At 38.5% G+C, this 27,238-nt stretch overlaps 1 protein-coding gene across 4 annotated transcripts in view; it reads left to right on the top strand.

The window, feature by feature from the left end:
* Positions 1-27,238, top strand: part of LOC128692327 (SPRY domain-containing protein 3-like) — a 138,116-nt gene that overhangs the window by 37,751 nt on the left and 73,127 nt on the right. For all 4 annotated transcript variants that reach the window (XM_070096348.1, XM_070096349.1, XM_070096351.1 and 1 more), the window contains exons 5-6: positions 5,989-6,136; positions 15,582-15,767. In XM_070096348.1, coding sequence (XP_069952449.1) covers positions 5,989-6,136; positions 15,582-15,767 — 334 coding nt within the window. The remainder of the gene's footprint in view (positions 1-5,988; positions 6,137-15,581; positions 15,768-27,238) is intronic.

Genomic DNA, 27,238 nt, shown 5'->3' with positions numbered 1-27,238 from the left:
CTCTGACTAATACTTTTATTAACTCCACACCTTCTCCTAATTTCCACACTCCGAATTTTCTGCATAATATTTACACCACACATTGCCCTTAAACAGGACATCTCCGCTGCCTCCAACCGTCTCCTCGCTGCTGCATTTACCACCCAAGCTTCACACCCATATAAGAGTGTTGGTACTACTATACTTTCATACATTCCCTTCTTTGCCTCCATAGATAACGTTTTTTGACTCCACATATACCTCAACGCACCACTCACCTTTTTTCCCTCATCAATTCTATGATTAACCTCATCCTTCATAAATCCATCCGCCGACACGTCAACTCCCAAGTATCTGAAAACATTCACTTCTTCCATACTCCTCCTCCCCAATTTGATATCCAATTTTTCTTTATCTAAATCATTTGACACCCTCATCACCTTACTCTTTTCTATGTTCACTTTCAACTTTCTACCTTTACACACATTCCCAAACTCATCCACTAACCTTTGCAATTTTTCTTTAGAATCTCCCATAAGCACAGTATCATCAGCAAAAAGTAACTGTGTCAATTCCCATTTTGAATTTAATTCCCCATAATTGTTTATGTACTACATCTATATTTCATGTAAAAAAATTTTTTGTTTTAATTCTTCTGGGTGTCAGGAACGAATTGATTGTACAGATTAATTGACAGAGAGCATGTATAGTCCCTTTATATAAAGGGAAGGGGGATAAAAGAGATTGTAAAAATTATAGAGGAATAAGTTTACTGAGTATACCAGGAAAAGTGTACGGTAGGGTTATAAATGAAAGAATTAGAAGTAAGACAGAATGTAGGATTGCGGATGAGCAAGGAGGTTTCAGAGTGGGTAGGGGATGTGTAGATCAAGTGTTTACATTGAAGCATATATGTGAACAGTATTTAGATAAAGGTAGGGAAGTTTTTATTGCATTTATGGATTTAGAAAAGACACATGATAGAGTGGATAGGGGAGCAATGTGGCAGATGTTGCAAGTATATGGAATAGGTAGTAAGTTACTAAATGCTGTAAAGAGTTTTTATGAGGATAGTGAGGCTCAGGTTAGGGTGTGTACAAGAGAGGGAGACTACTTCCCAGTAAAAGTAGGTCTTAGACAGGGATGTGTAATGTCACCATGGTTGTTTAATATATTTATAGATGGGGTTGTAAAAGAAGTAAATGCTAGGGTGTTCAGGAGAGGGGTGGGATTAAATTATGGGGAATCAAATACAAAATGGGAATTGACACAGTTAGTTTTTGCTGATGATACTGTGCTCATGGGAGATTCTAAAGAAAAATTGCAAAGGTTAGTGGATGAGTTTGGGAGTGTGTGTAAAGGTAGAAAGTTGAAAGTGAACACAGAAAAGAGTAAGGTGATGAGGGTATCAAATGATTTAGATAAAGAGAAATTGGATATCAAATTGGGGAGGAGGAGTATGGAAGAAGTGAATGTTTTCAGATACTTGGGAGTTGACGTGTCGGCGGATGGATTTATGAAGGATGAGGTTAATCATAGAATTGATGAGGGAAAAAAGGTGAGTGGTGCATTGAGGTATATGTAGAGACCAAAAATGTTATCTATGGAGGCAAAGAAGGGAATGTATGAAAATATAGTAGTACCAACACTCTTATATGTGTGTGAAGCTTGGGTTGTGAATGCAGCAGCGAGGAGGCGGTTGGAGGCAGTGGAGATGTCCTGTCCTGTGTGGTGTAAATATTATGCAGAAAATTCAGAGTGTGGAAATTAGGAGAAGGTGTGGAGTTAATAAAAGTATTAGTCAGAGGGCTGAAGAGGGGTTGTTGAGGTGGTTTTGTCATTTAGAGAGAATGGATCAAAGTAGAATGACATGGAGAGTGTATAAATCTGTAGGGGAAGGAAGGCGGGGTAGGGATCGTCCTCGAAAAGGTTGGAGGGAGGGGATAAAGGAGGTTTTGTGGGCGAGGGGCTTGGACTTCCAGCAAGCGTGCGTGAGCGTGTTAGATAGGAGTGAATGGAGACGAATGATACTTGGGACCTGACGATCTGTTGGAGTGTGAACAGGGTAATATTTAGTGAAGGGATTCAGGGAAACCGGTTATTTTTATATAGCCGGACTTGAGTCCTGGAAATGGGAAGTACAATGCCTGCACTCTAAAGGAGGGGTTTGGGATATTAGCAGTTTGGAGGGATGTATTGTGTATCTTTATAGGTATATGCTTCTAAACTGTTGTGTTTCTGAGCACCTCTGCAAAAACAGTGATTATGTGTGAGTGAGGTGAAAGTGTTGAATGATGATGAAAGTATTTTCTTTTTTGGAGATTTTCTTTCTTTTTTGGGTCACCCTGCCTCGGTGGAAGACGGTCGACTTATTAAAAAAAAAAAAAAAAATTACATTATTTCTTATTGGGAAAATTGATTCGAAAATCATCTATTTCATTAATCGTTGCACTTCCAGGAACAGATTAATAACGATAAACGAGGGACCACTGTATGTATAAAGATACACAACATGTCCTTCCAAACTGCCAATATCTCAAACCCCTCCTTAAAGTGCAGGCATTGCTTTGCTAAATGTCTCTTAGAATACAGGATCTGTCATTCATAAAAATGGCATTACTTTTTTCAACCTTAAGATGTAAAGAGCTTAAATGTTATATATCTTTATATATACTTCTAAACTGTTATATCTGGGCACCTCTGCAAAGACAGTGATTATGTGTGAATGAGGTGAAAGTGTTGAATGATGATGAAAGTATTTTCTTTTTGGGGATTTTCTTTATTTTTAGGTCACCCTGCCTCGGTGGGAGATGGCCGACTTGTTGAAAAAAAACAAGATATTTTAAATCTAATGGTTCATACTCTGTCTTTCAATTATTTGAGAGGTACAAATGTAAACTGTGTTGATTCTTGTAGTCATTTTTTATTATCAGCTTTTAGAAAAAGTTTCATGCGATGCACTGGAAGCGAGAAATGTAGAGAATGTTTGTGGGAAATGTTTAGGGAATTTTTTGCCAAGTTCAAGATAAATTGTCATGGGAGAGTTTACATATAAGTGGGAGAAATTATAATATGAGAAAGCTAAGGGAGTAAATAGATGTTTTTGTTTAGAGTGAAAGTAGCAAGCCACTAATAAGGGGTTAGATATGTAAAGATTATTTTACTAATGAAATGATGACAAGAAAGCAAAAATTTCTTATTTGGGTCAAGGAAGAATAAGATTTGTTAGAATCAGTGATGAGAGGCAAGTGAGTGAAACAGTGAGAAATTGTGCTGCGGGGAAAAGCTGAAGTGCAAAGAGCAGGTGGAGAAAAAGGTCTACGTACTGTCATATTTATTAAGTGTATGTAGGAAAGAAACAAACATACTTAAGTGTGGGCAGAGTGAGTGTGTGGTTCCTTTGTATATACAGAAAGGGGACAAAGGAGACTTAAGATTTTTATTTCAACACATGAGTCATTTCCTTGCAAGGCAGGGTGACCCAGAGAAGAAAAATTTTCATCACTCGCTCTCTGTCTTTCCAGAAGGGAGTTAAAAATCACTTTCAAAGTGTAGGCACTCTTCTTCACAAAATTAATAAGAAATTGTGATTGATACAGTGAACTGAAAAGCAAAATGTATGATATCAGAAGACGTGCTAAGTTCCTGCCCACCAATGACATTTTATTATGGCTCAACATGACTATTAAGAAAGTAGTGCTAGATCAAGCATTGAACATACAGGAATATTAAAGAAAACTTCTAATGAGTAATTTGTCTTTGTACAACATTAAAACATAGCTAAGCTAGTCTTCGTAGGATGATTACTGTGCTGTATGACCTATATGAGCTTAATGCTTTTTTTAAATATACTGTACTGTAATATAGTAATAATACATTTAAATTGTGATTTCAGTGCATTTCTGACACGATGGTTACTGATTGAGTGATGAGAATCTGTTTCCTTTTTTGGGTCACTCTCCCTCAGTGGGAGATAGCCGGTGTGTAAAAAAAAAAAATACAAAGGCCGATCAGTCCTGTGGTTATTCTTGCTTCAGAAATGTGTCATTATTTTTTCCAAAGAGTAAGCAAACAGACTTTATTTCTATAATGTGGAGTACAGTATATTGTGCAGTTGGGGTAAATGACATATAAATTACACTAGCCTAACACAAATGAGAGCTTCAAACTAACAGATAAATTATACTAGAAATTAAAATACACTACACTTGATCTTCATGAATAATGAGAAATTAGCCAGAGACAGCAATCTCACATATAATATACTGTACTTGGATCACAACCTCAGTGAATTACAAACAAGTTTAAATAAAAAACACAGAACTCCAGAAATAGTCAACAGGAAGAGGTTTTCCATTAATTTAACTTTTAGCAATCAATAAATTAACTGGGACAAAATAAATAAGTAATTCAGACATTCCCTGTGAAGCAGTACTGAGCACTTTGAAACCACACCGGTTCTGTTGAGAAAGCTCTCAAGATCACATACAGGGAGAACATAGAAGAATATACAAAAGAAGAAAAAGGGATACTGAATTGCATGAAGCTGAGAATGTCACATGAAGCCCACGAGATTACTGACAAAGCAGAGACTAAAATATTCATACCAGACAGAAGAGGCGTAAAGGAAATTACAAAGAATCTTAAATTTTTCTCCTTTAATTGCAAGTCAACTACCTTTAGTATTGGCCATTTCTAACAAGAGGTTTATATACTGATGATGAAAAGGAAATGAGCAAAATTTTGAGAGATCATTATGAGTCAATGTTTACCAATCCACTAAATGAAAGTACATTGGAGGATCTTTATAGTATTTCATTGACTCGCCCTGCCTCACAAATCACATACAATATGTACAGTATCTTGAAATATTTCAAAATCCCTCAGAAAAAAAAAAATAGAAAATATGCTCACACATGCAGCACATCGGCTGCATTCATGGAGTTTCTTATTCATAAAAAAGTGCAAAATGCCACTATCAAGAGTACTCAGTATTCTTTTGGGAAAGTTCTAGTTTAAATCCCAGAATAATTAAAAAGTACAAATAGATCCTCAGCACTAAGGAGAGAGTAGAGCTCTGGCAAAAACTTGCAGCCCAATAGCACTAACATCACATATCACAGAAGTCTTTGAGGTGGGATTGAGATGCCAAATTACGAACACGTGAAAATGTATGACCTGCACAACCCAAATCGACATGGACTTAGAGCAGGAAGATCTTATTTATTGCAACACTGTATTAAATCAGTACAACAAAATCATAGAGAACCTGAAAGAAAACCAAGATTCAGATGTAATCCACATGGATTTCACAAATGCAAAGACCATAGAGTGATACCCTATAAAATAGGATCAGTAGGTATAGCAGGAAAATTATGCAAATGAATTTTCAGGTTTGAGACGTATAAAGCAAAAGAAAGAGGAAAATGGAAGAAAAGTACATTCATCTTTATGACAGACTTTGGTCAGCTCTGTGAAGTACTCAGGATAAATCACATTAGATATGCATTACAGGAATAGCCAAGCACTCTAGTACAACCATCATACCATCATCTTCTGACAACACTGCATCCACATCAACAAAAAAACTACAGCCATCTACTTCTGCACAGTAGGCCCACATCAACCCTCTCCATACACACACACTTCCAGTACAAGAAGACACTACTGCAATATAAGGTAACTTCTAATGTAATAATTGTTATTTAGTATAGTAGTAAAAAAAATGACAAATTGGGAAGTTTTCTAAATGTAACCCTATATGGCCCTATTTTGCATTATTTGCTAATTTTTCAGGCATCTAACCAACATGGTATGAGAGAGTTTACTGTAATAGGAAGAGTAATTTATATACTGTGTACTGTAGGAAAATTCTTTGAATCTTTTTATTTTACATAGCTCATGAAGTTTGTGATTACTTATTTGTGTTTGCATACAAAATTTGTAAATTACCTATTTTGTGCATCATTACCTTTTATATGTATGTTAAAAATAACAGACTTATTTCAGACTGTACAAAGCTCGTCCCAGAGGTGTAGTATTTGGGCCAAGGTGTGCTGCTGGTGATAGAATGGGATGTGGCATCAAATATGATCAGTTATCACCAGAAAGTGATCCTTCATCCGTCCCAGTGTTTTTTACAAAAAATGGAAAAGAGGTCTGTGATTGTATTTTTCATATTTTCCTGTCTAACTAGGTACTTAATACAGCATTACCACTTTCCATTCAGTGATTATTCAGATATTTGAGCCATTGTATATGATAAAGAAAAGTTTTATGTTAAGAGATAGTTTTCCTTGTTACAACTGTCATTTGTATATCTGACAAAGCACATATGCAGTATGGAAGTATACGAGTATGGGAGCATGGAAGTGAATGTTTTTGGATATTTGGGAGTTGTTGAAGGAAAAAAGATGAGTGGTGCATTGAACTATCTGTGGAGACAAAAAATATTATCCATGGAGGCAAAGCAAGGAATGTACGAGAGTGTAGTGGTACCAACACTCTTATATGGGTAGTGAAGCATGGGTTGTAAATGCTGCAGTGAGGAGGAGGAGGCTGGAGGCAGTGGAGATGTGTCTAAGGGCAATGTGTGGTGTAAATATTATGCAAAGAACTCGTAGTGTGGAAATTAGGTGTGGAGTTACAAATATTTATTTCCTTGCAAAGCTTACAATGTGTGGTTTACATGTAAGATTTAAATTACAAAGATGGCCACTACTGTGCTTAGGCACTTCAGGCAGACTAATACTAATTCTTACGCTATTTTGATGTAGGTCATATTTGAGCAGTACATTTGAACATATTATTAGGTACTTAATTAGATATATTCTCAATTAGGTACATATATAATTAGACAAATAACCCGCACATAGAAGAGAGGAGCTTACAACGACGTTTCAGTCCGACTTGGACCATTTACAAAGTCACACTGTGTGTGGGTGCGGGTTATTTGTGTATCGTTCCAGTCACGGTATTGTGCCTTTTTTTGTTATTTATATATAATTAATGGGATTAAATCTGGAGTATCTGAGAGAGTTAGAGCAAAGGAAGGGGTAGCAGTAATGTTGAAGGATCAGTTATGGAAGGAGAAAAGAGAATATGAATGTGTAAATTCAAGAATTATGTAAAGGTTGGATGCGAAAAGTGGGTCATAATAAGCGTGTATGCACCTGGAGAAGTGAGGAATGTAGAGGAGAGAGAGAGATTTTGTGAGATGTTAAGTGAATGCATAGGAGCCTTTGAACCAAGTGAGAGAGTAATTGTTGTAGGGGACCTGAATACTAAAGTAGGAGAAACTTTTAGAGAGGGTGTGGTAGGTAAGTTTGGGGTGCCAGGTGTAAATGAAAATGGGAGCCCTTTGATTGAACTTTGTATAGAAAGGGGTTTAGTTATAGGTAATACATATTTTAAGAAAAAGAGGATAAATAAGTATACAAGATATGATGTAGGGCGAAATGACAGTAGTTTGTTGGATTATGTATTGGTAGATAAAAGACTGTTGAGTAGACTTCAGGATGTACATGTTTATAGAGGGGCCACAGATACATCAGATCACTTTCTAGTTGTAGCTACACTGAGAGTAAAAGGTAGATGGGATACAAGGAGAATAGAAGCATCAGCGAAGAGAGAGGTGAAGGTTTATAAACTAAAAGAAGAGGCAGTTAGGGTAAGATATAAACAGCTATTGGAGGATAGATGGGCTAATGAGAGCATAGGCAATGGGGTCGAAGAGGTATGGGGTAGGTTTAAAAATGTAGTGTTGGAGTGTTCAGGAGAAGTTTGTGGTTACAGGAAGGTGGGTGAGGGAGGGAAGAGGAGCGATTGGTGGAATGATGATGTAAAGAGAGTAGTAAGGGAGAAAAAGTTAGCATATGAGAAGTTTTTACAAAGTAGAAGTGATGCAAGGAGGGAAGAGTATATGGAGAAAAAGAGAGAGGTTAAGAGAGTGGTGAAGCAATGTAAAAAGAGAGCAAATGAGAGAGTGGGTGAGATGTTATCAACAAATTTTGTTGAAAATAAGAAAAAGCTTTGGAGTGAGATTAACAAGTTAAGGAAGCCTAGAGAACAAATGGATTTTTCAGTTAAAAATAGGAGAGGAGAGTTATTAAATGGAGAGCTAGAGGTATTGGGAAGATGGAGGGAATATTTCGAGGAATTGTTAAATGTTGATGAAGATAGGGAAGCTGTGATTTCGTGTATAGGGCAAGGAGGAATAACATCTTGTAGGAGTGAGGAAGAGCCAGTTGTGAGTGTGGGGGAAGTTCGTGAGGCAGTAGGTAAAATGAAAGGGGGTAAGGCAGCCGGGATTGATGGGATAAAGATAGAAATGTTAAAAGCAGGTGGAGATATAGTTTTGGAGTGGTTGGTGCAATTATTTAATAAATGTATGGAAGAAGGTAAGGTACCAAGGGATTGGCAGAGAGCATGCATAGTTCCTTTGTATAAAGGCAAAGTGGACAGAAGAGAGTGCAAAAATTATAGGGGGATAAGTTTGTTGAGTATACCTGGTAAAGTGTATGGTAGAGTTATTATTGAAAGAATTAAGAGTAAGATGGAGAATAGGATAGCAGATGAACAAGGAGGCTTTAGGAAAGGTAGGGGGTGTGTGGACCAGGTGTTTACAGTGAAACACATAAGTGAACAGTATTTAGATAAGGCTAAAGAGGTCTTTGTGGCAATTATGGATTTGGAAAAGGCATATGACAGGGTGGATAGGGGGGCAATGTGGCAGATGTTGCAGGTGTATGGTGTAGGAGGTAGGTTACTGAAATCAGTGAAGAGTTTTTACGAGGATAGTGAGGCTCAAGTTAGAATATGTAGGAAAGAGGAAAATTATTTCCCAATAAAAGTAGGCCTTAGACAAGGATGTGTGATGTCACCGTGGTTGTTTAATATATTTATAGATGGGGTTGTAAGAGAAGTAAATGCGAGGGTCTTGGCAAGAGGCGTGGAGTTAAAAGATAAAGAATCCCACATAAAGTGGGAGTTGTCACAGTTGCTCTTTGCTGATGACACTGTGCTCTTGGGAGATTCTGAAGAGAAGTTGCAGAGATTGGTGGATGAATTTGGTAGGGTATGCAAAAGAAGAAAATTAAAAGTGAATACAGGAAAGAGTAAGGTTATGAGGATAACAAAAAGATTAGGTGATGAAAGATTGGATATCAGATTGGAGGGAGAGAGTATGGAGGAGGTGAATGTATTCAGATATTTGGGAGTGGACGTGTCAGCGGATGGGTCTATGAAAGATGAGGTGAATCATTGAATTGATGAGGGGAAAAGGGTGAGTGGTGCAATTAGGAGTCTGTGGAGACAAAGAACTTTGTCCTTGGAGGCAAAGAGGGGAATGTATGATAGAATAGTTTTACCAACGCTCTTATATGGGTGTGAAGCATGGGTGATGAATGTTGCAGCGAGGAGAAGGCTGGAGGCAGTGGAGATGTCATGTCTGAGGGCAATGTGTGGTGTGAATATAATGCAGAGAATTCGTAGTTTGGAAGTTAGGAGGAGGTGCGGGATTACCAAAACTGTTGTCCAGAGGGCTGAGGAAGGGTTGTTGAGGTGGTTCGGACATGTAGAGAGAATGGAGCGAAACAGAATGACTTCAAGAGTGTATCAGTCTGTAGTGGAAGGAAGGCGGGGTAGGGGTCGGCCTAGGAAAGGTTGGAGGGAGGGGGTAAAGGAGGTTTTGTGTGCGAGGGGCTTGGACTTCCAGCAGGCATGCGTGAGCGTGTTTGATAGGAGTGAATGGAGACAAATGGTTTTTAATACTTGACGTGCTGTTGGAGTGTGAGCAAAGTAACATTTTTGAAGGAGTTCAGGGAAACCGGCAGGCCTGACTTGAGTCCTGGAGATGGGAAGTACAGTGCCTGCACTCTGAAGGAGGGGTGTTAATGTTGCAGTTTAAAAACTGTAGTGTAAAGCACTCTTCTGGCAAGACAGTGATGGAGTGAATGATAGTGAAAGTTTTTCTTTTTCGGGCCACCCTGCCTTGGTGGGAATCGGCCAGTGTGATAATAAAAGAATAATATAATTAGGTTTAAAATAGTTAGGTAGTCAAATCATTTAATATTAGTACAAATGGCAGATTTAGTAATGGGATTCAGTTTGTCTTGGCATGATACATTGTTTCTATTAGAGCCATACTGGAGGAGTATCTTCAACAAACTTATGATTAACTTTTAAGATTTAATAAGATTAACATAAGATTTAATAGGCAATAGCTATATTTAGGAATTGGATGTTTACAGTCCTTTGGGTGGGTGTAGGTGAAAATTGTAGAGGAATTACAGATAACGGTAAGTCTATATTGTTTTGGATGTGTTCTTGATACAAAAAAAAAGATAATTGGGTGGTTTTCATTTGGTTAGCTAATGATGGGGTGTGTTATGGAGATGAGATGTTTTTTAATGGTAATTTTGAAAATGGTGGTTGAGTCTCCAGTTCTAGAGTTTTCAGGCAGGGAGTTCCAGATTCTAGGCTGTTTTATGTACATCGAATTTTTGTATAGGTTTAGCTGGACATTGGGAATGCTGTAGAGATTTTTGTGTCTGGTGTTATGTCTATGGGTCCTGTTGCAACTATCAAGAAATTGTTTTGGGTTAAAATTAGAATTTATGGTTCTGTCAATGTAGATCACACAATAGTAGGTGCGAATGTTCTGTATGGTGAATAGGTTTAGATCTTTGAAGAGTAGGGGTGTGTGCTGTCTTGCATTGGATTGCGTGATAATTCTCACTGCGGCTTTCTGTTGGGTTATTATCGGCTTTAGGTGGGCTGCTGCTGTTGATCCCCATGCACAAATAGCATAGGTGAGGTAGGGACAGATGAGTGAATAGAATGGTGTGATCAAGGCTGATTATGGTACATAGTAACATAATCAGCCTTGATCACACCATTCTATTCACTCATCTGTCCCTACCTTGGCGAGAATCCCAACTGTTTTGGATACTTTTTTGTTGTTTGTATGTGTGTTGAATTTCAGGTTGCTGTCAAGGTGCAGGTCCAGGAATTTGCCCTCATTATGTCTAGCAGTAGGAGTGCTCTCAGTCGTTAACTTCAGCTAGGCAGCACCCGTTCTGTTCCCAAACAGAATGTAGAAGGTTTTGTCAGTATTAAGTGCAAGTTTATTAGCAGTCATCCAGGTTGATATTTTTACTAGTTCTTCACTAACAATAATGTTAAGTGAGGCAAGATTAGGGTGGGATATGACAAATGTTGTATCGTCACCAAAGGCTTAAGGTGTTGTGAAACAGTAGGTAGATCATTGATGTATAAGAGGAAGAGCAAGGGACCAAGGACACTTCCCTGTGGTACTCCAGTATCCAATAGTCTTATTGATGAGGGTGTGTCCTTAATAGAGACGTATTGTTGCCTGTTTGTTAGGTAGGATTTGAAATATGTAAATGCATGACCTCTTATGCCATAATGTTCAAGTTTGTGGAGTAGGATGCTGTGGTCTACTGTATCAAATGCTTTCCATAGGTCAATAAAGAGTCCTAATGGAAATTCATTCTTTTCAAGTGCAGTGTAAAGCAAGTCTAGCATTTTTACAATTGCGTCGTTTGTGCTTTTGTTTTTTCTGAAGCCAAATTGCCAGGGGTTGAGGATGCTTTGTGCTGTTATAAAGGAATATAATCTCTTGTGTATAAGCTTCTTGAAGATTTTGGGTAGCAATGGTAAATTTGAAATTGGCCTGTAGTTGTTTACATCTGTGGGGTCACCACCTTTGTGTATTGGTGTGACCCTGGCTATCTTGAGTAGTGCTGGGAAAGTGCTGGTTTCTAGTGATTTGTAAAGAGTAATGAAATAGAAGGTGAGAGAACATGAGCTGCTTGTTTGTACAATAATGGGGACTCTTGAGCCAGATTTCCTGATTTTTTTAAGTGTTTTAATAATCGCAGTGACTTCTGTGGGCTCGGTTGGTGCGAGATACGAGGAGGTTGGGGAAATTCCCATCTAAGTAATTGCATGCTCGGGCATTGGTACCTGGGATTTTACTGGCAAGATTTGATTCTGTGGTTGAAAAAAAGTCATTTATTTTGTTAGCTGTATCAATAGGTTGTTGTTGGGCTTCATTTGGTTTAGTTAGGACAATACGTATCCCTATTTCTTTTTAGTTTATGGTGCCTAGAATATGAGAGAGTGTCTTCCAGGTCTTTTTTATATCTCCTCTTGTTTTGGTGAATCTACCGGAGTAGTACAATTGCTTAGCCTTTCCTATTAAGTTGGTGAGAAATGATGCATATTGTTTGACAATAACTCTGTTTATTAAGCCCTGTCTGTATTGTTTTTCATACTGATGTTTCTTATCAATGGATCTTAGTATGCTGTTGGTTAGCCATGGGCAACCTAGCTGTTTATTCGTAATCCATTTCATTTTTATGGGACAATGTTTGTTATATAGCCTAAGTAGTCTGTTTAGAAATATGTCTATCCAATCATCAATACCATTAGCCTCGGAAAATTCTGTAGGCCAGTCAGTCGTACCTAGATCTGTTATGAAGTTACTTATTGATGCCTTGTCATGGAGTCTAAAAGAGACCTCTTTGTATTCCAGTGGTTGTTTACTAAAAGTATTAGCAAAGAGGGCTGAAGAGGGGTTGTTGAGGTGGTTTGGTCATTTAGAGAGAATGGAACAAAGTAGAATGACTTGGAGAGATTATAAATCTGTAGGGGAAGGAAGGCAGGGTAGGGGTTGTCCTCGAAAAGGTTGGAGGGAGGGGGTAAAGGAGATTTTGTGGGTGAGGGACTTGGACTTCCAGCAAGTGTATGTGAGCGTGTTAGATAGGAGTGAATGGAGATGAATTGTTTTCAGGACCTGATGAGCTGTTGGAGTGTGAACAGGGTAATGTTTTGTGAAGGACTTCAGGGAAACTTGTTAGTTGGGCTTGAGTCTTGGAAATGGAAAGTACAGTGCCTGCAATTTAAAGGAGGGGTTTGGGATATTGGCAGTTTGGAAGGACATCTAAACTGTCGTATCTGAGCACCTCTGCAAAGACAGTGATTATGTATGAGTGATGGTGAAAGTGTTGAATGGTGATGAAAGTTTTTTCTTTCTTTTTGGGTCACCCTGCCTCAGAGAGAAACACCCGACGCCTTAAAAAAAAAGTACCAGTATACCTCACTAATACTGCTGGTTAAGTTTTAGACCACGGCTGTAAAGTGAATATCGCCTGAAAGTGATTCACAGCCTTTTTTCACTTCCAGTGCACATAAAAGCCTAAAAACATGTTTACACTATTGTTTATTAAGTGCACAATAGCACTAGGCCTAAAAAAAAACTGATGCAAAAGGGAGAATAAATAAAAAAATGAAAATTCCCAAAACCCATCTTAAGAGCAAGGCAAGTGCTACCAGTAAATACTAAAGTAACCTGGTCTGAACATCAGTTTTAGACTCTTCTCAAAAACCACCTACCCACCCTAAACTAAATACATACACAGTACTCAATATTTAACTTTACCAAAAAATCTCCCAGTTACCTAAATCTGAAAACTTCAAAACTAGATGCCCAAAGTTCATAAATTACTTAATATTGTACTACTACATTGCAGCATAAATACCTACCTATCCAATTGTAGCATTCTCATACTGTAAACTACTTTCAACAACTCACAGTGTTATATTCCCATAATATACAGTAGACCGTCATTTAGCACGAGTTTATTTGGCACGATTCGGGCATAGCACAATTGAAGAATTGCGGCACAATTTTATGTAACACGTCATAAAATTAATTTAACGGGATTCAGTTTGTGGGAAGGAAAAAAAATTCCCTCTTCCTCAAGCGGCTGCCTTGTTGTGGATCAGCCGGGGAGACCTCCCACCATCCCCTGCCACCCCCCAACACCACCCCACGATCCCAGCATTCATATTTCATACGTGTCCAGTCTTTCTCTGCTACAAGCTAGCTGTGTTTGTGAATTGTGTTTTGATCTTTTAATTATTATATCTTGTATCTGCCAAGCAATCATGACACCCAGTAGGCATACCAGTGTTGCTGAAAGTGGCAAGAAAAGGTATAAGCATTTAAGTCTTAGAATTAACGAAGGAGACAAAATATTACGCAAGAGATAACTAAAATGAAGTGTTACTTTGTACACATAAGAATGACTTACTGACTTGACTGAATGACTTACTTGACTGAATGTCTTGACTGACTGAATGACTTTAAAGTTATACACTCCAGTACAACCATCAACTTCAGTACCAGAACCTCTACCATCCACCTCAGCCCAGTAGGACCACAGCATAACTCTCCACTCTCTTCACAATCATCCACAAACACCATCACCCACAATTTAAGGTAAATACTATTATTTCTGTTACATTTGTAGTCTTAACCAGTAAAAATAACATAATACATCACAACAGTGCACTACAACTCCATATTCACTTTTATTTTTGTAAGATGTTTGGCTTTTTTTTTTTTTTTTTGAGCAAGGGGCTAGTAACTCCTTCTCCTGCATACATTACTAAAATTAAAAAGAGAAACTTTTGTTTTTCTTTTTGGGCCACCCTACCTTGGTGGCATATGGCCAGTTTGTTGAAAGAAAAAAGAAAGAAAGCTTGGATTTTTTGGGGCTCCCAGAAATGTAACCCTATTTTTTCCCAAAGTTCTTCAGTTCATCTAACACAGTTTTAGAACTGAGACACTTATGCAACATATGGGAATCTTTATTGAAGAAATGTTTTTCCACACAGTGGCTTCATCAGTCTTATATAAAGCAGGAAGATGTAATCAGTCCCTCAGCCTGGAGTCGATGTGTTCAGTCCATCAATCTTGTAGAAAGTACAGCACAGGGCTGTAGCAGTGGCTTGTATACTGTAGTCAGGTGAGGCGAAGCAGGAGGAGGCGGGGTCATAGTGGAACCATCCACTAGTCTAAGTAGGTCTTCGTCCAAAGGTTGGAAAAGTTTTGAAGAAATCTTTGTATCAGGATCCCATGTGTAAGACTGATGAAGCCACTATGTGGCAAAACGTTTCTTCAATAAAGATTCCCATATGTTGCATAATTATCTCAATTCTTCAACTTGTTGGTTTTCAAAGCCATTCATAACATGGTTTTACCTAACATTCCATTTTCAGGAACGTAACTACCATGTTAAATGATGGTCTACTGAAATTTAAATATTTACTGTTGATATACAAAACCTACAAAATACTTTAAACTTGTCCCAATGTAATTTCCCCAGATTGCAATTTGAGTAAACTTACTGTCTACTATAAATAAAAGCAGATGTGCAGATGTTTAGTCTAACCATAATGCCAAGGCATGATAGTGGCTCTCTTTGCACTGCAACCCATTATTGTAATTACATAATTGCAATGCAATCTTGCAAGGAAATAAAAATTTTTATTTTTATTTGAATGTAAATGAAATGCATCATATTAATGAGGCATGCCTGTTCTGTATACTCAAACTGTGAACATCATGTTTACTCCTGTGTCCAGTATAGGGATTTTAGATGATACGTTTAGTAGGGAATATCAAAGTGCATAATGTGAAATGGACATGACTGCAATTCTAGAACACTATTAGTTTTCTGTATAAACAGTTGGACAACATGTTGCATATTAACTGGTAATCTTTGTTATAGGTTGGTTCAGTTATTGTACGAGTGCCACCCGGAGGGTTGTATCCATGTGTGGGTCTGGCTGCTGCAGGAGATGCTGTTAGACTATCACCTCAGTTGCTGTGGCCCCCAGATGAAGACACACACATGTCTGTTGATTCTATGGAGGAAGAATGGCTTAGACTTCATGATATTAGACTAAATGGACAGGTGGGTTATTTTAATCCTTTCACTGTCGAGAACCCTGCTCACAAACTTGCTCTCAGTGTCAAAGAATTTAAAAAAAAAAATATTTTTTCTTATGAAATGATAGAGAATCTTTTCTCGATGGTAATGACACCAAAAGTACGAAATTTGATGGAAAACTTATGGAATTACACTCTCGTGAAGTTAGCGGTCTCGGCGATATATATGCATCAGCAATTTTTCCCACATTGAGCCCTATTTTCGGCCAATTCCATTGTTCCAGTTGACCAAACTCATAGCTATTTGGTTGACCAAACTCATGGGTATTTGGCTAGAACTCAATTTGTTCTATTGATTGAGTACAAGAAACTGCCCATTTACTGATTTAATCTACCTAATAAAGTGGTCAGAAATTGGCAATTTGGCCAATTTCACACAAATTTCAAAAGATGCCAATTTCAAAATAGGGTCCAGAATAAACAGTGCAGACATTCGTGGCACTAAAATAACATTTTCTCTGTTCATTAGTCACATCTCCAGGCCCTCTTATATTACTCTTGCTTTCCATTTTGAATTTTCATTCACACAAAAAATAGAAGATATACCGTTATGTAGACTACAGCATTATTGTAATTGTATAAATAATGTCAACTCATTCGTGACTGTGTATTAGACTGTGTATTAGACCAAGAAAATGAGAATACAACCATAAATACCATACAAAAATACACCTCAAAGTCAGCATTTTAAACCAAAAACATGGAGTTTTTTTTTCCCCCATTATGTACTGTGTGCTGCAGGATTCTTTTTATACTGCGCACACTGACCACACAGACCCATTCTCTTACTTGTAGTTCTACCATCTTTCTCCCACTAGATTTGAAGCCGCTAGAATTTTGGCGTAATACTACGGCACCAACACTGGCTTGCAAGCCGTAGTACTACGGCACTGACAGTGAAAGGGTTAAAATTAATTATTCTTTCTTCAACTTCATTAATGAGTAAAAGTAATTTCTGCACTGTAATACAGTACAATAAAGGTATGATAAAATGGAGTGATAGGGAAAGGGCATGCCCTTTATTGAACATTTTAAGTAAGCAGATGTAGTCCTCTTAATTGATCGACTACCAGACTTGGACAGATGCTTAATAAAATATACTTAGTCTGCTCTATTGTTGGACTACCAGACATACTAATAATAAACTAGAGTACAATACAGTATTACCTATAAATTAATCTGAAAAGAAAATGGGTTAAAAGTACAGCACAGTACAAAACAGAGTACCATACAGTAATTTTGCTTTACCGTTTCTTTTTCGGGCCACCCTGCCTTGGTGGGAATCGGCCAGTGTGATAATAAAAAAAAAAATTCTAGTGGATAGGTGAGTTTAAAGATGTACATTACAGTACAGTATTCCCATGTGGTCTAGTGGTGACCCAGAATAGCTTATTTTAAGTCAGTGGAGCTGTAAAGCTCCAGCAGTAACATGAGAGATGGTCTGGGCGACAGACAGGTAGATGATAGGGAAGTGTAGATGTTTTAGCAGATGTAGATAGCTGAAGAGACATAGAGGGCTCAGACCTGCTGATAGATGGTTTGGGAGACCTAGAATGAGGAACATGTTTAAAGAATGAAACCCTCTTAATTTATTGGGCATGCTGATGCTCATCAGAATGAGCAGTAACACCAGCAGAGAACTCTTGAGCAATGCTGCTTCAATCCTTGTAACTTAACTTTGGCCATTTTCACACACTTCCTAGGAATAACTACATTGTACTTCATAGCATATTATATAAGCTTTAGCTTGCTTCAACAAATGTTGCACTGTGGCTATGCCATACTCCTCACACACCTGGGCCACTGAAATGACAGCCTCCATCTTCCTTATTAACCCTTTCAGGGTTTTGGACGTACTAGTACAGCTTATGCATTAGGGTTTTTGACACACTAGTACGCCTAAATTCTAGCGCCCTCAAATCTAGTGAGAGAAAGCTGGTAGGCCTACATATGAAAGAATGGGTCTATGTGATCAGTGTGCCCAGTATAAAAAATCCTGCAGCACACAGTGCGTCATGAGAAAAAAAAAACTTTGACCGTGTTTTTGGATTAAAACAGTGATTTTGCACTGTATTTTCGTATGGTATTTATTGTTGTATTCTAGTTTTCCTGGTCACAATTTATAGGATGGAATACATACTACAGAAATTGAGATGATTTTGACTGGTTTTACAAAGAAAAGTACCTTGAAATTGAGCTCAAATTAGCAGAAATGTTCGATTTTTACCAAAGTTCAAAAGTAAACAAATCATGCTAAGCGTCCAATACACGGCAACTGGCGAGTCTGATATTCTTTCACACATGCACCAATATTATTTATACCATTTCTACACTAATGCAGTAGTCTGCATAACAGTAAATCTTCTATTTTTTGTGAGAATAAAAATTCAAAGTGGAAAGCAAAAGAATGTAAGAGGGGCGTGGGGACATGACTAATGAGCAGAGGAAATGTTATTTTAGTGCCAGGAATGTCTTTCTTGTTTATTCTGGACCCTATTCAGAAATTGGCTTCTTTTGAAATTTGTGTGAAATTGGCAAAATTGCTAAATTCTGACCACTGTATTGGATAGTTGAAATTGGTAAATGGGTGGTTTCTTGTACTCATTCAATAGAAAAAATGGAGTTCTAACAAAATAGTTATGATTTTTGTCGACTAGTACACTGGAATTGGCCGAAAATAGGGCTCAAAGTGGGCAAAATCGCCGATGCATAAACATCGTCAAGACCGCTAAATTCGTGAGAGCATAATTCCATGAGTTTTCCATCAAATTTCTTACTTTTGGTGTCATTATGATCGGGAAAAGATTCTCTATCATTTCATAAGAAAAAATGTTTTTTTTTTTTTTTTAAATTTGGGTGATCCTGAGAACAAGTCTTGGAGAGGGCCTGGGGACCCTGAAAGGGTTAATTCAAGTTTTTGTTTAACAGTTAAGGTTATGCAGTTCTTTTTGGTACCACCACTTGTTGTAGAGGTCATTGTTAATAACACTGTACATGGTAGTTTAACCCCTTGACTGTCACAACCCCAAATCCTGAGGTGTCTCCTGGTGTCGCAAACTTTAAAAAAAAAAAAATTCTCATGAAATGATAGAGAATCTTTTCCTGAGTGTAATGACACCAAAAGAGCAAAATTTTATGGAAAACTGACGAAATTATGCTCTCGTGAAGTTAGCGACCTCGGCGATATTTATGAATCGGCGATTTCACCCAATTTGAGCCCTATTTTTGGCTAATTCCATTGTTCCAGTTGACCAAACTCATAGCTATTTCTTTAGAACTCCATTTTTTTTATTGATTGAGTACAAGAAACTTCCCATTTACCAATTTCAACTACCCAATAACTTGGTCAGAAATTTGCAATTTGGCCAGTTTCACGAAAATTAAAAAATATGACAATTTCAAAATAGGGTCCAGAATGAACAATACAGACATTCCTGGCTCTAAAATAACATTTTCTTTGTTCATCAGTCATGTCTCCAGGCCCCTCTGATATTACTCTTGTTTTCTATTTTTAATTTTTATTCAAACAAAATATAGAAGATTTACTGTTATGCAGACTACTGCAATATTGTAATTGTATAAAAAATGTCAACCCATTCATGACTGCATATTAGAATGGTTACTTGAACAGTTATTGGAAAATGACATCATTTGTTTACTTTTGAACATCGGCAAAAATCAAACATTTTCCCTACTTTGAGCTCCATTTCAAGGTTCTTTTCGTAGTAAAACCAATCAAAATCACCTCTATTTCTATAATATGTTTTCCATTCTATCAAATGAGACCAAGAAAGTGAGAATACAACCATAAATATTACAAGAAAATAAACCACATAGTCGGCATTTTAATTAAAAAAACGGTTGGATTTTTTTTTTCTCATTATGCACTGCGTGCTGCAGGATTTTTTTTATATGGTGCACACTGACCACACAGACCTGTTCTCTCACATGTGGGCCTACCAGCTTTCTCCTGCTTGATTTGAAGCCACTAGAATTTATGAGTATATGTACGTCAAAAATGGTGGCTCGTAAGACATATACACCTACCATCCGACTTACGACCTGCTCGACTTACGACCACTCGACTTACGACCGTGTTTTTATGCCAAATTTCTGGGAAATAAACAACTATTTGTGTTGTACACAGTGTTTATCCTAAACCTTACAGTATAAAATACAGTACTAACAACATAAAAAGTAAAGTAAAACATGAAATACCAAAATAAAAAAATAAAATAAAGTCATTACAAAAATGTTTTGTTGATATTCAGTAGTAAAGTTCAACTTACGACCGGTTTCTCGGAACCGAACTCAGTCGTAAGTCGGATGGTAGGTGTATATACGACCAAAACAGTCAAAGGGTTAATAAAATTATGTATTGAAAACACATTAAACCTAAGTGAAAACTGAAGATGAAATGATGATGGTGTGAGTGCACATGCAGACTATAACACACTGGTGCAGGTAGCCCCTGGCAGGACCCACTGCCCAGGAACAATGAAAATGGATATGTCCAAGACTAACCTCAGATCATACAAACTGGACCAGATAATCAATTGATATAGTGGATTTAGTCTGCTTCATGGCTGTTTTAATAAGTAACCCCATTAAGCATACAAGTTAAGCCTTTGTCCAGTCAGATTTTTTTTGTCCATTTTGAACAGCATCTGCTGTATGGGAGTTTGTTTTTGCTGTGTTAACATTTATTCCTATATGTAACCCTGTTGCAGTGAGTGCTAAAGGTGCACTGTACCCCTGAAGTTTATATCAATTAGCCTGGAAGGTATACCTTTAGCCTATGGTAAAGTTGGTTTCGTTATACATCGTTTCACCTAAAATTGCAATATCCAAGAACCTATCGACAATGTTCAGTGAGAACTTACTGTACTTTAATAATTCCCTTAGGTAAATGGAGATTACTATATGTGTGTGTCATCATAATATACAGTGGACCCCCGCATAACGATTACCTCCGAATGCGACCAATTATGTAAGTGTATTTATGTAAGTGCGTTTGTACGTGTATGTTTGGGGGTCTGAAATGGACTAATCTACTTCACAATATTCCTTATGGGAATAAATTCGGTCAGTACTGGCACCTGAACATACTTATGGAGTGAAAAAATATCGTTAACCGGGAGTCCACTGTACAGTGGACCCCCGCATACCGATGGCATCACATAACGATTAATCCGCATACCGCTTGCTTTAATCGCAAAAATTTTGCCTCGCATACCGCTTAAAAACCTGCTCACCGATTTTCGTCCGAGACGCGTCCAATGTGCACCCTCAGCCAGCCTCACATGTTCCGCCGGTGGCATTGTTTACCAGCCAGCCTCCGCGGTAACATCCAAGCATACAATCGGAATATTTCGTATTATTACAGTGTTTTCGGTGCTTTTTCTGGAAAATAAGTGACCATGGGCCCCAAGAAAGCTTCTAGTGCCAACCCTACAGCAATAAGGGTGAGAATTACAATAGAGATGAAGAAAAAGATCATTGATAAGTATGAAAGTGGAGTGCGTGTCTCCGAGCTGGCCAGGTTGTATAATAAACCCCAATCAACCATCACTACTATTGGTGGTACAGCTGCTGCTGCACTGTCAGCTGCTGCTGCTGCTGCTGTAGCATCGTCTGCTGCTGCTGCTGCTGCTGTAGCATCGTCTGCTGCTGCTGTAACATCGTCTGTTGCTGCTGTAGCATCGTCTGCTGCTGCTGTAGCATCGTCTGTTGCTGCTGTACCACTGTCAGCTGCTGCTGCTGCTGCTGCTGTAGCATCGTCTGCTGCTGCTGTAACATCATCTGTTGCTGCTGTAGCATCGTCTGCTGCTGCTGTAGCATCGTCTGTTGCTGCTGTACCACCGTCAGCTGCTGCTGCTGCTGTAGCATCGTCTGCTGCTGCTGTAGCATCGTCTGTTGCTGCTGTACCACCGTCAGCTGCTGCTGCTGCTGTAGCATCGTCTGCTGCTGCTGCTGCTGCTGTAGCATCGTCTGCTGCTGCTGTAACATCGTCTTTTGCTGCTGTAGCATCGTCTGCTGCTGCTGTAGCATCGTCTGTTGCTGCTGTACCACCGTCAGCTGCTGCTGCTGCTGTAGCATCGTCTGCTGCTGCTGTAACTTCGTCTGCTGCTGCTGTAGCATCGTCTGCTGCTGCTGTAGCATCGTCTGTTGCTGCTGTACCACCGTCAGCTGCTGCTGCTGCTGTAGCATCGTCTGCTGCTGCTGTAGCATCGTCTGCTGTTGCTGTAGCATCGTCTGTTGCTGCTGTACCACCGTCAGCTGCTGCTGCTGCTGTAGCATCGTCTGCTGCTGCTGTAGCATCGTCTGCTGCTGCTGTAGCACCGTTGTTGGTGTGGCTTATTGAGAATACCAAGAAACAATTAACCCCAGAGGATTTGCCACCCAGGATAACCCAAAAAAGTCAGTGTCATCAAAGACTGTCTAACTTATTTCCATTGGGGTCCTTAATCTTGTCTCCCAGGATGCAACCCACACAAGTCGACTAACACCCAGGTGAACAGGGAAAAATGCCTGGAACTAGTGCTCATATTGGTGAATTTAAAGCCAGCAAAGGTTGGTTTGAGAGATTTAAGAATCGTAGTGGCATACACAGTGTGATAAGGCCTGTTCTGGTAGAAAATGCCAAACAGGACCTACAGTACTCAGGAGGAAAAGGCACTCCCAGGACACAGTGTCTCATCAGTCATTGCTGCATCTTCAATAAAGGTAAGTGTCATTTATTCTTCATTTAGTAGACTAGTACATGCACAATATATACTGTGCATGTACTACTCTACTATTGTGCATGTATCCTTCTCTTTGTGTGTAGGAAAATGTATATTTCATGTGGTAAAATTTTTTTTTTCATACTTTTGGGTGTCTTGCACGGATTAATTTGATTTCCATTATTTCTTATGGGGAAAATTCATTCGCATACCGATTATTTCGCATAACAATGACCCCTCTTGCACGGATTAAAATCGGTATGCGGGGGTCCACTGTAATTGCAGCTCAGTTTTTTTTTTCCTTCAACTTAGCTGCCTTCTTTTGTTGTATTGCTTCTTAGCTAATTATCTCTTATCAACAAATTCATTGTTCTCCCACTGTTTGCAAAAAAAAAATAGTTTGTATCTTTTCAGCAGCTTGTATTTTTTGTTATGGCCTCTGGTTCTACCATTTCTTAAGGTTAGAAAGTCTTACTTGAGAATTCTTTTGTATCCATTTATAATTCCATATGTACTGTAATATTAAGATGGTTTTGGCTTCTTTGAGTTGAAGGAGTCAGCAGAGATTATAATAGAGCCTCCCCTCACTTAACGACGGAGTTACGTTCCTAAGACCACGTCGTTAAACAAATTCGACAACCATTTTTTTATATTGTTTTAACCCCTTGACTGTCGCAACCCCCAATCCTGAGGTGTCTCCTGGTGTCGCAAAATTTAAAAAAAAAAAAAATTATTTTTTTCTTATGAAATGATAGAGAATCTTTTCCCGATTGTAATGACACCAAAAAAACGAAATTTGATGGAAAACTGACGGAATTATGCTCTCGCGAAGTTAGCGACCTCGGCGATATTTACAAATTGGCGATTTCGCCCACTTTGAGCCCTATTTTCGGCTAATTCTGTTGTTCCAGTCGACCAAACTTATAGCTATTTCTTTAGAACTCCATTTTTTATATCAATTGAGTACAAGAAACTACCCATTTACCGATTTCAACTACCCAATAATGTGGTCAGAAATTTGCAATTTGGCCAATTTCACGAGTTAAAAAATATGACAATTTCAAAATAAGGTCCAGAATGAACAAGGCAGACATTCCTGGCTCTAAAATAACATTTTCTTTATTCATCAGTCATGTCTCCAGGCCCCTCTGATATTACTCTTGCTTTCTATTTTGAATTTTTATTCAAACAAAAAATAGAAGATTTACTATTATGCAGACTACTGCAATACTGTAATAATTGTATAAATAACATCAACCCATTCATGACTGCATATTAGAATGGCTAGTTGGACATTTATTGGACAATGACATCATTTGTTTACTTTTGAACATTGGCAAAAATCAAACAGTTCCCCTACTTGGAGCTCCATTTCCAGGTTCTTTTTATAGTAAAATCAATCAAAATCACCTCTATTTCTATAATATGTTTTCCATTCTATCAAATGAGACCAAGAAAACGAGAATATAACCATAAATACTATACAAAAATAGACCACAAAGTCGGCATTTTAATTAAAAGAAAAAAAGGTCAGAGTTTTTTTTTTCTCATTATGCACTGCATGGTCCAGGATTTTTTTTATATGGTGCACACTGACCACACAGACCCATTCTCTCACATGTGGGCCTACCAGCTTTCTCCTGCTTGATTTGAAGCCGCTAGAATTTATGAGTATATATTCGTCAAACACGGTACCTCGTAAGACGTATATATACGGCTGTGACAGTCAAAGGGTTAATGTCACCTTGCACCATTTATAACATTTCTGGTATATTTTTAAATGTTTATACAGAATATATATTTTAAATGTTTATACAGAATAGGGGAAATCAGCTCTAATATACAGTGGAACCCTGGATTTCATACTTAACCCTTTGACTGTCGCGGTCGTATATATACGTCATGGGAGATATCGTGTTTGACGTATCTATATGCATAAATTCTAGCGGCTTCAAATTAAGCGGGAGAGGGCTGGTAGTCCTACACGAGAGAGAATGGGTCTCAGTGGTCGGTGTGCACCCTGTGAAAAAAATCTGGGACTCAGCAGTGCATTGTGGGAACGCCATCTTGGTAGTTGTGAGGGAAAAGTTCAATAGATAGGAGTAGCGAGGGAGTACATGTATATAGTAACAATAGTTTCTTTGCCGGCTACTTGTTAAGGTAGGGTAAGTCAAGCTCCCGCTATTCCCGCCTTTTTTCTCCCACCTCGAAAGTGATAGTTTGACTGCCGGCTGCTTGTTAAGGTAGGGTCAGTCTAGCTCCCGCTATCCCTTCCCCTCCCCCCCCCCGAAAGGTGACGTGTGGGGCTCCGGTCCAAACAGTAATCACTAGACTCACAGCTCCCAGCACTACTGTAAGTACATGCCTGCCTTGTATTCTAGTGGATTTATTGGTTAAAAGCTTCACTTTTGACTCTAAGTTGACTGTTGTAATAATCACCACATCTATTAGGTATTGTACTTATCATGGAGAGTGATTTCTTAAGCAGTGAGTAACCTGTCTATCTTTCCAGCTTGCATGACAGAGAGGGTCACCTGCCAATCAACGAGTAGAACTGATGGAGATGGACTAACGTCCTGAGACTTCCCCTTTTTGGATTTAATTACCTGTGCACCTGTATGAAATTGCAGGACGTAACCTCTCATCATTGCAGTGGTAAAGAACCTGCTTTCCTGTCATCGGGATATAATACTCACAGCTATACTGTGAAGAACGAACCAGTGGGTTGTAACCAACACCTGCGACCCCCCCCCCCCCATCATCAGCAACGGCTACGATTTCAACAACACAGTGTCACCAACACCAGACACCCAAGTTTTAAATTAGCGTTGAATTCAGTTATCATTTATATTTTTCATTTTTCATTTTCTTTAATGTAGGATTAATATTTCATATTTAAGTGTTTTATATTTTCTATTTTCTATATAATAAAGTGTTTATGTTTGTCTGTTATTATTTCTTTTTCTATTCATTAATTTTCCTGAGGAGGAGCCAGCCTGGGTAATACTGTCAGAAGTTGTTACAGGGCTGAGTAAGCCTTCACAAGTGGTGACCTTGCCAGGATCAACTCTACTGAATCAGGATTCAACTCCATCTCGAATCTACCATTGGAACTTCAACGCCGCATACCACAGACGGTTACCACCAGCCATGAGTAATCATTCTCTATGGTAGGACTACAGTACAGGTATTTAAAAGATTTGGTGATTGTTATGGTCTCAATTTATTGTAAGTCAAGTCAAGGCAGGAATACTAGTTAATTCTGCCATCTATTTTTGTGTGAGCTTGAAACACTTTGGAGGATTAGACTCTAGGGACCCGAGGTTTTCCAGTGACAATTTGTTTCATTGAGCTCTTTATTATATCAAGGGAACTGTCATAGGACACTCTTGATTTGTTGGTGAGAAGATTGGATGGTCAAGTGAACCCATTCTACTTACTGTTTGCTTGGAGCCGGCATGGAACCCTTCGTTTTAATTAATACATATTGTTTAATTGAAGCAGGGATAGAGCCCTCTGGTTTATTTACAGTTTGAGCGGAGCAGGAATTGAACCCTCCGTTTTCTTTAATACCCGTTTCATTTCCCCTGATAGTTTAAGTTATTCTTGCAAGCATGGAGGAATACCAGTTTTGGATGAACGCTGGAAGTAAGTTAGGAATAACAGGGAAAAATTTAGAATCTTTCATTAGTGCTAAGATCCAGGAAAGACTTGAAAGAGAGAGAATTGGGAGAGAAGAGAGACAGAAAGGGAAAGAGAAGAAGAAAAGGAGAGAGAGAGAATCAAAAGAGAAGAGAAAAAGGAGAGAGAGAAAATCGAAAGAGAAGAGAAAAAGGAGAAAGAGAACCTTGAAAGACAGGAGAAAAAGAAGAGAGAGAGAAATCCAAGAAAGACCGTTAGAAAGAGAAGAGAAAAAGGAGTGTGATAGACTTGATCGTGAAGAAAGAGCTAGAGAACGTGAGGAACAGGCTAAAATACGTGAGAAACAGACTAAAATACGTGAGGAACAGACTAAAATACATGAGGAAAAAGCTAGAGAACTTGAGTTAATGGAGAGAGAAAAGGATTGCGAGCTCGAAAAATCTCGCCTTGAATTAGAGAATAAAAAGTTAACTCTTACACAACAACAATTAGAGGAAGGAGTAATTGAACATCATGCAGCTAGTGCACATATTCCAACACCTAATTTACCTCCCTTCACAGAGGGGGAAGACATAACTTCATACATTATCAGGTTTGAAAATACTGCTACCCTCTGTGAATGGCCTGCTGACACCTGGGCTACCAGGTTAGGAATGTTATTTTCTGGTACAGCCTTGAATATCTATGCAACTTTGTCGCAGGATATCATATGTAATTATAACCTACTGAAGAAGGCAATCCTTAAAGCATATCAAAAAACCACTAATTCTTACAGGAAAGATTTCAGGTATGCCACCTTACAGCCTGGCCAGAACTTTCAGCAGTTACAGGTAACACTCTTTCGTTTGTTCGACAGGAATTGGTCGCAGTTATGAATCTCTTAGAGACTTCATGGTTGCTGACCAGTTCCTGACAGCTCTTCCCCATCAGATATGAACATTCATCAGAGAACGTAACCTGATTAAAGCTGAGGAAGTTGCTGAGGCTGCTGACCTGTATGCTGAGGCTCAAAATTCCTATAAAGACCTAAAGGGATTGAACCCTAAGGGCAAGGGTTCATCAGACCTTA

The sequence above is a fragment of the Cherax quadricarinatus genome, chromosome 53 (assembly GCF_038502225.1).
Source record: "Cherax quadricarinatus isolate ZL_2023a chromosome 53, ASM3850222v1, whole genome shotgun sequence".
Classification (NCBI taxonomy): Eukaryota; Metazoa; Arthropoda; class Malacostraca; order Decapoda; family Parastacidae; genus Cherax; species Cherax quadricarinatus.
This window is presented reverse-complemented; position numbering and strand designations above follow the sequence as displayed.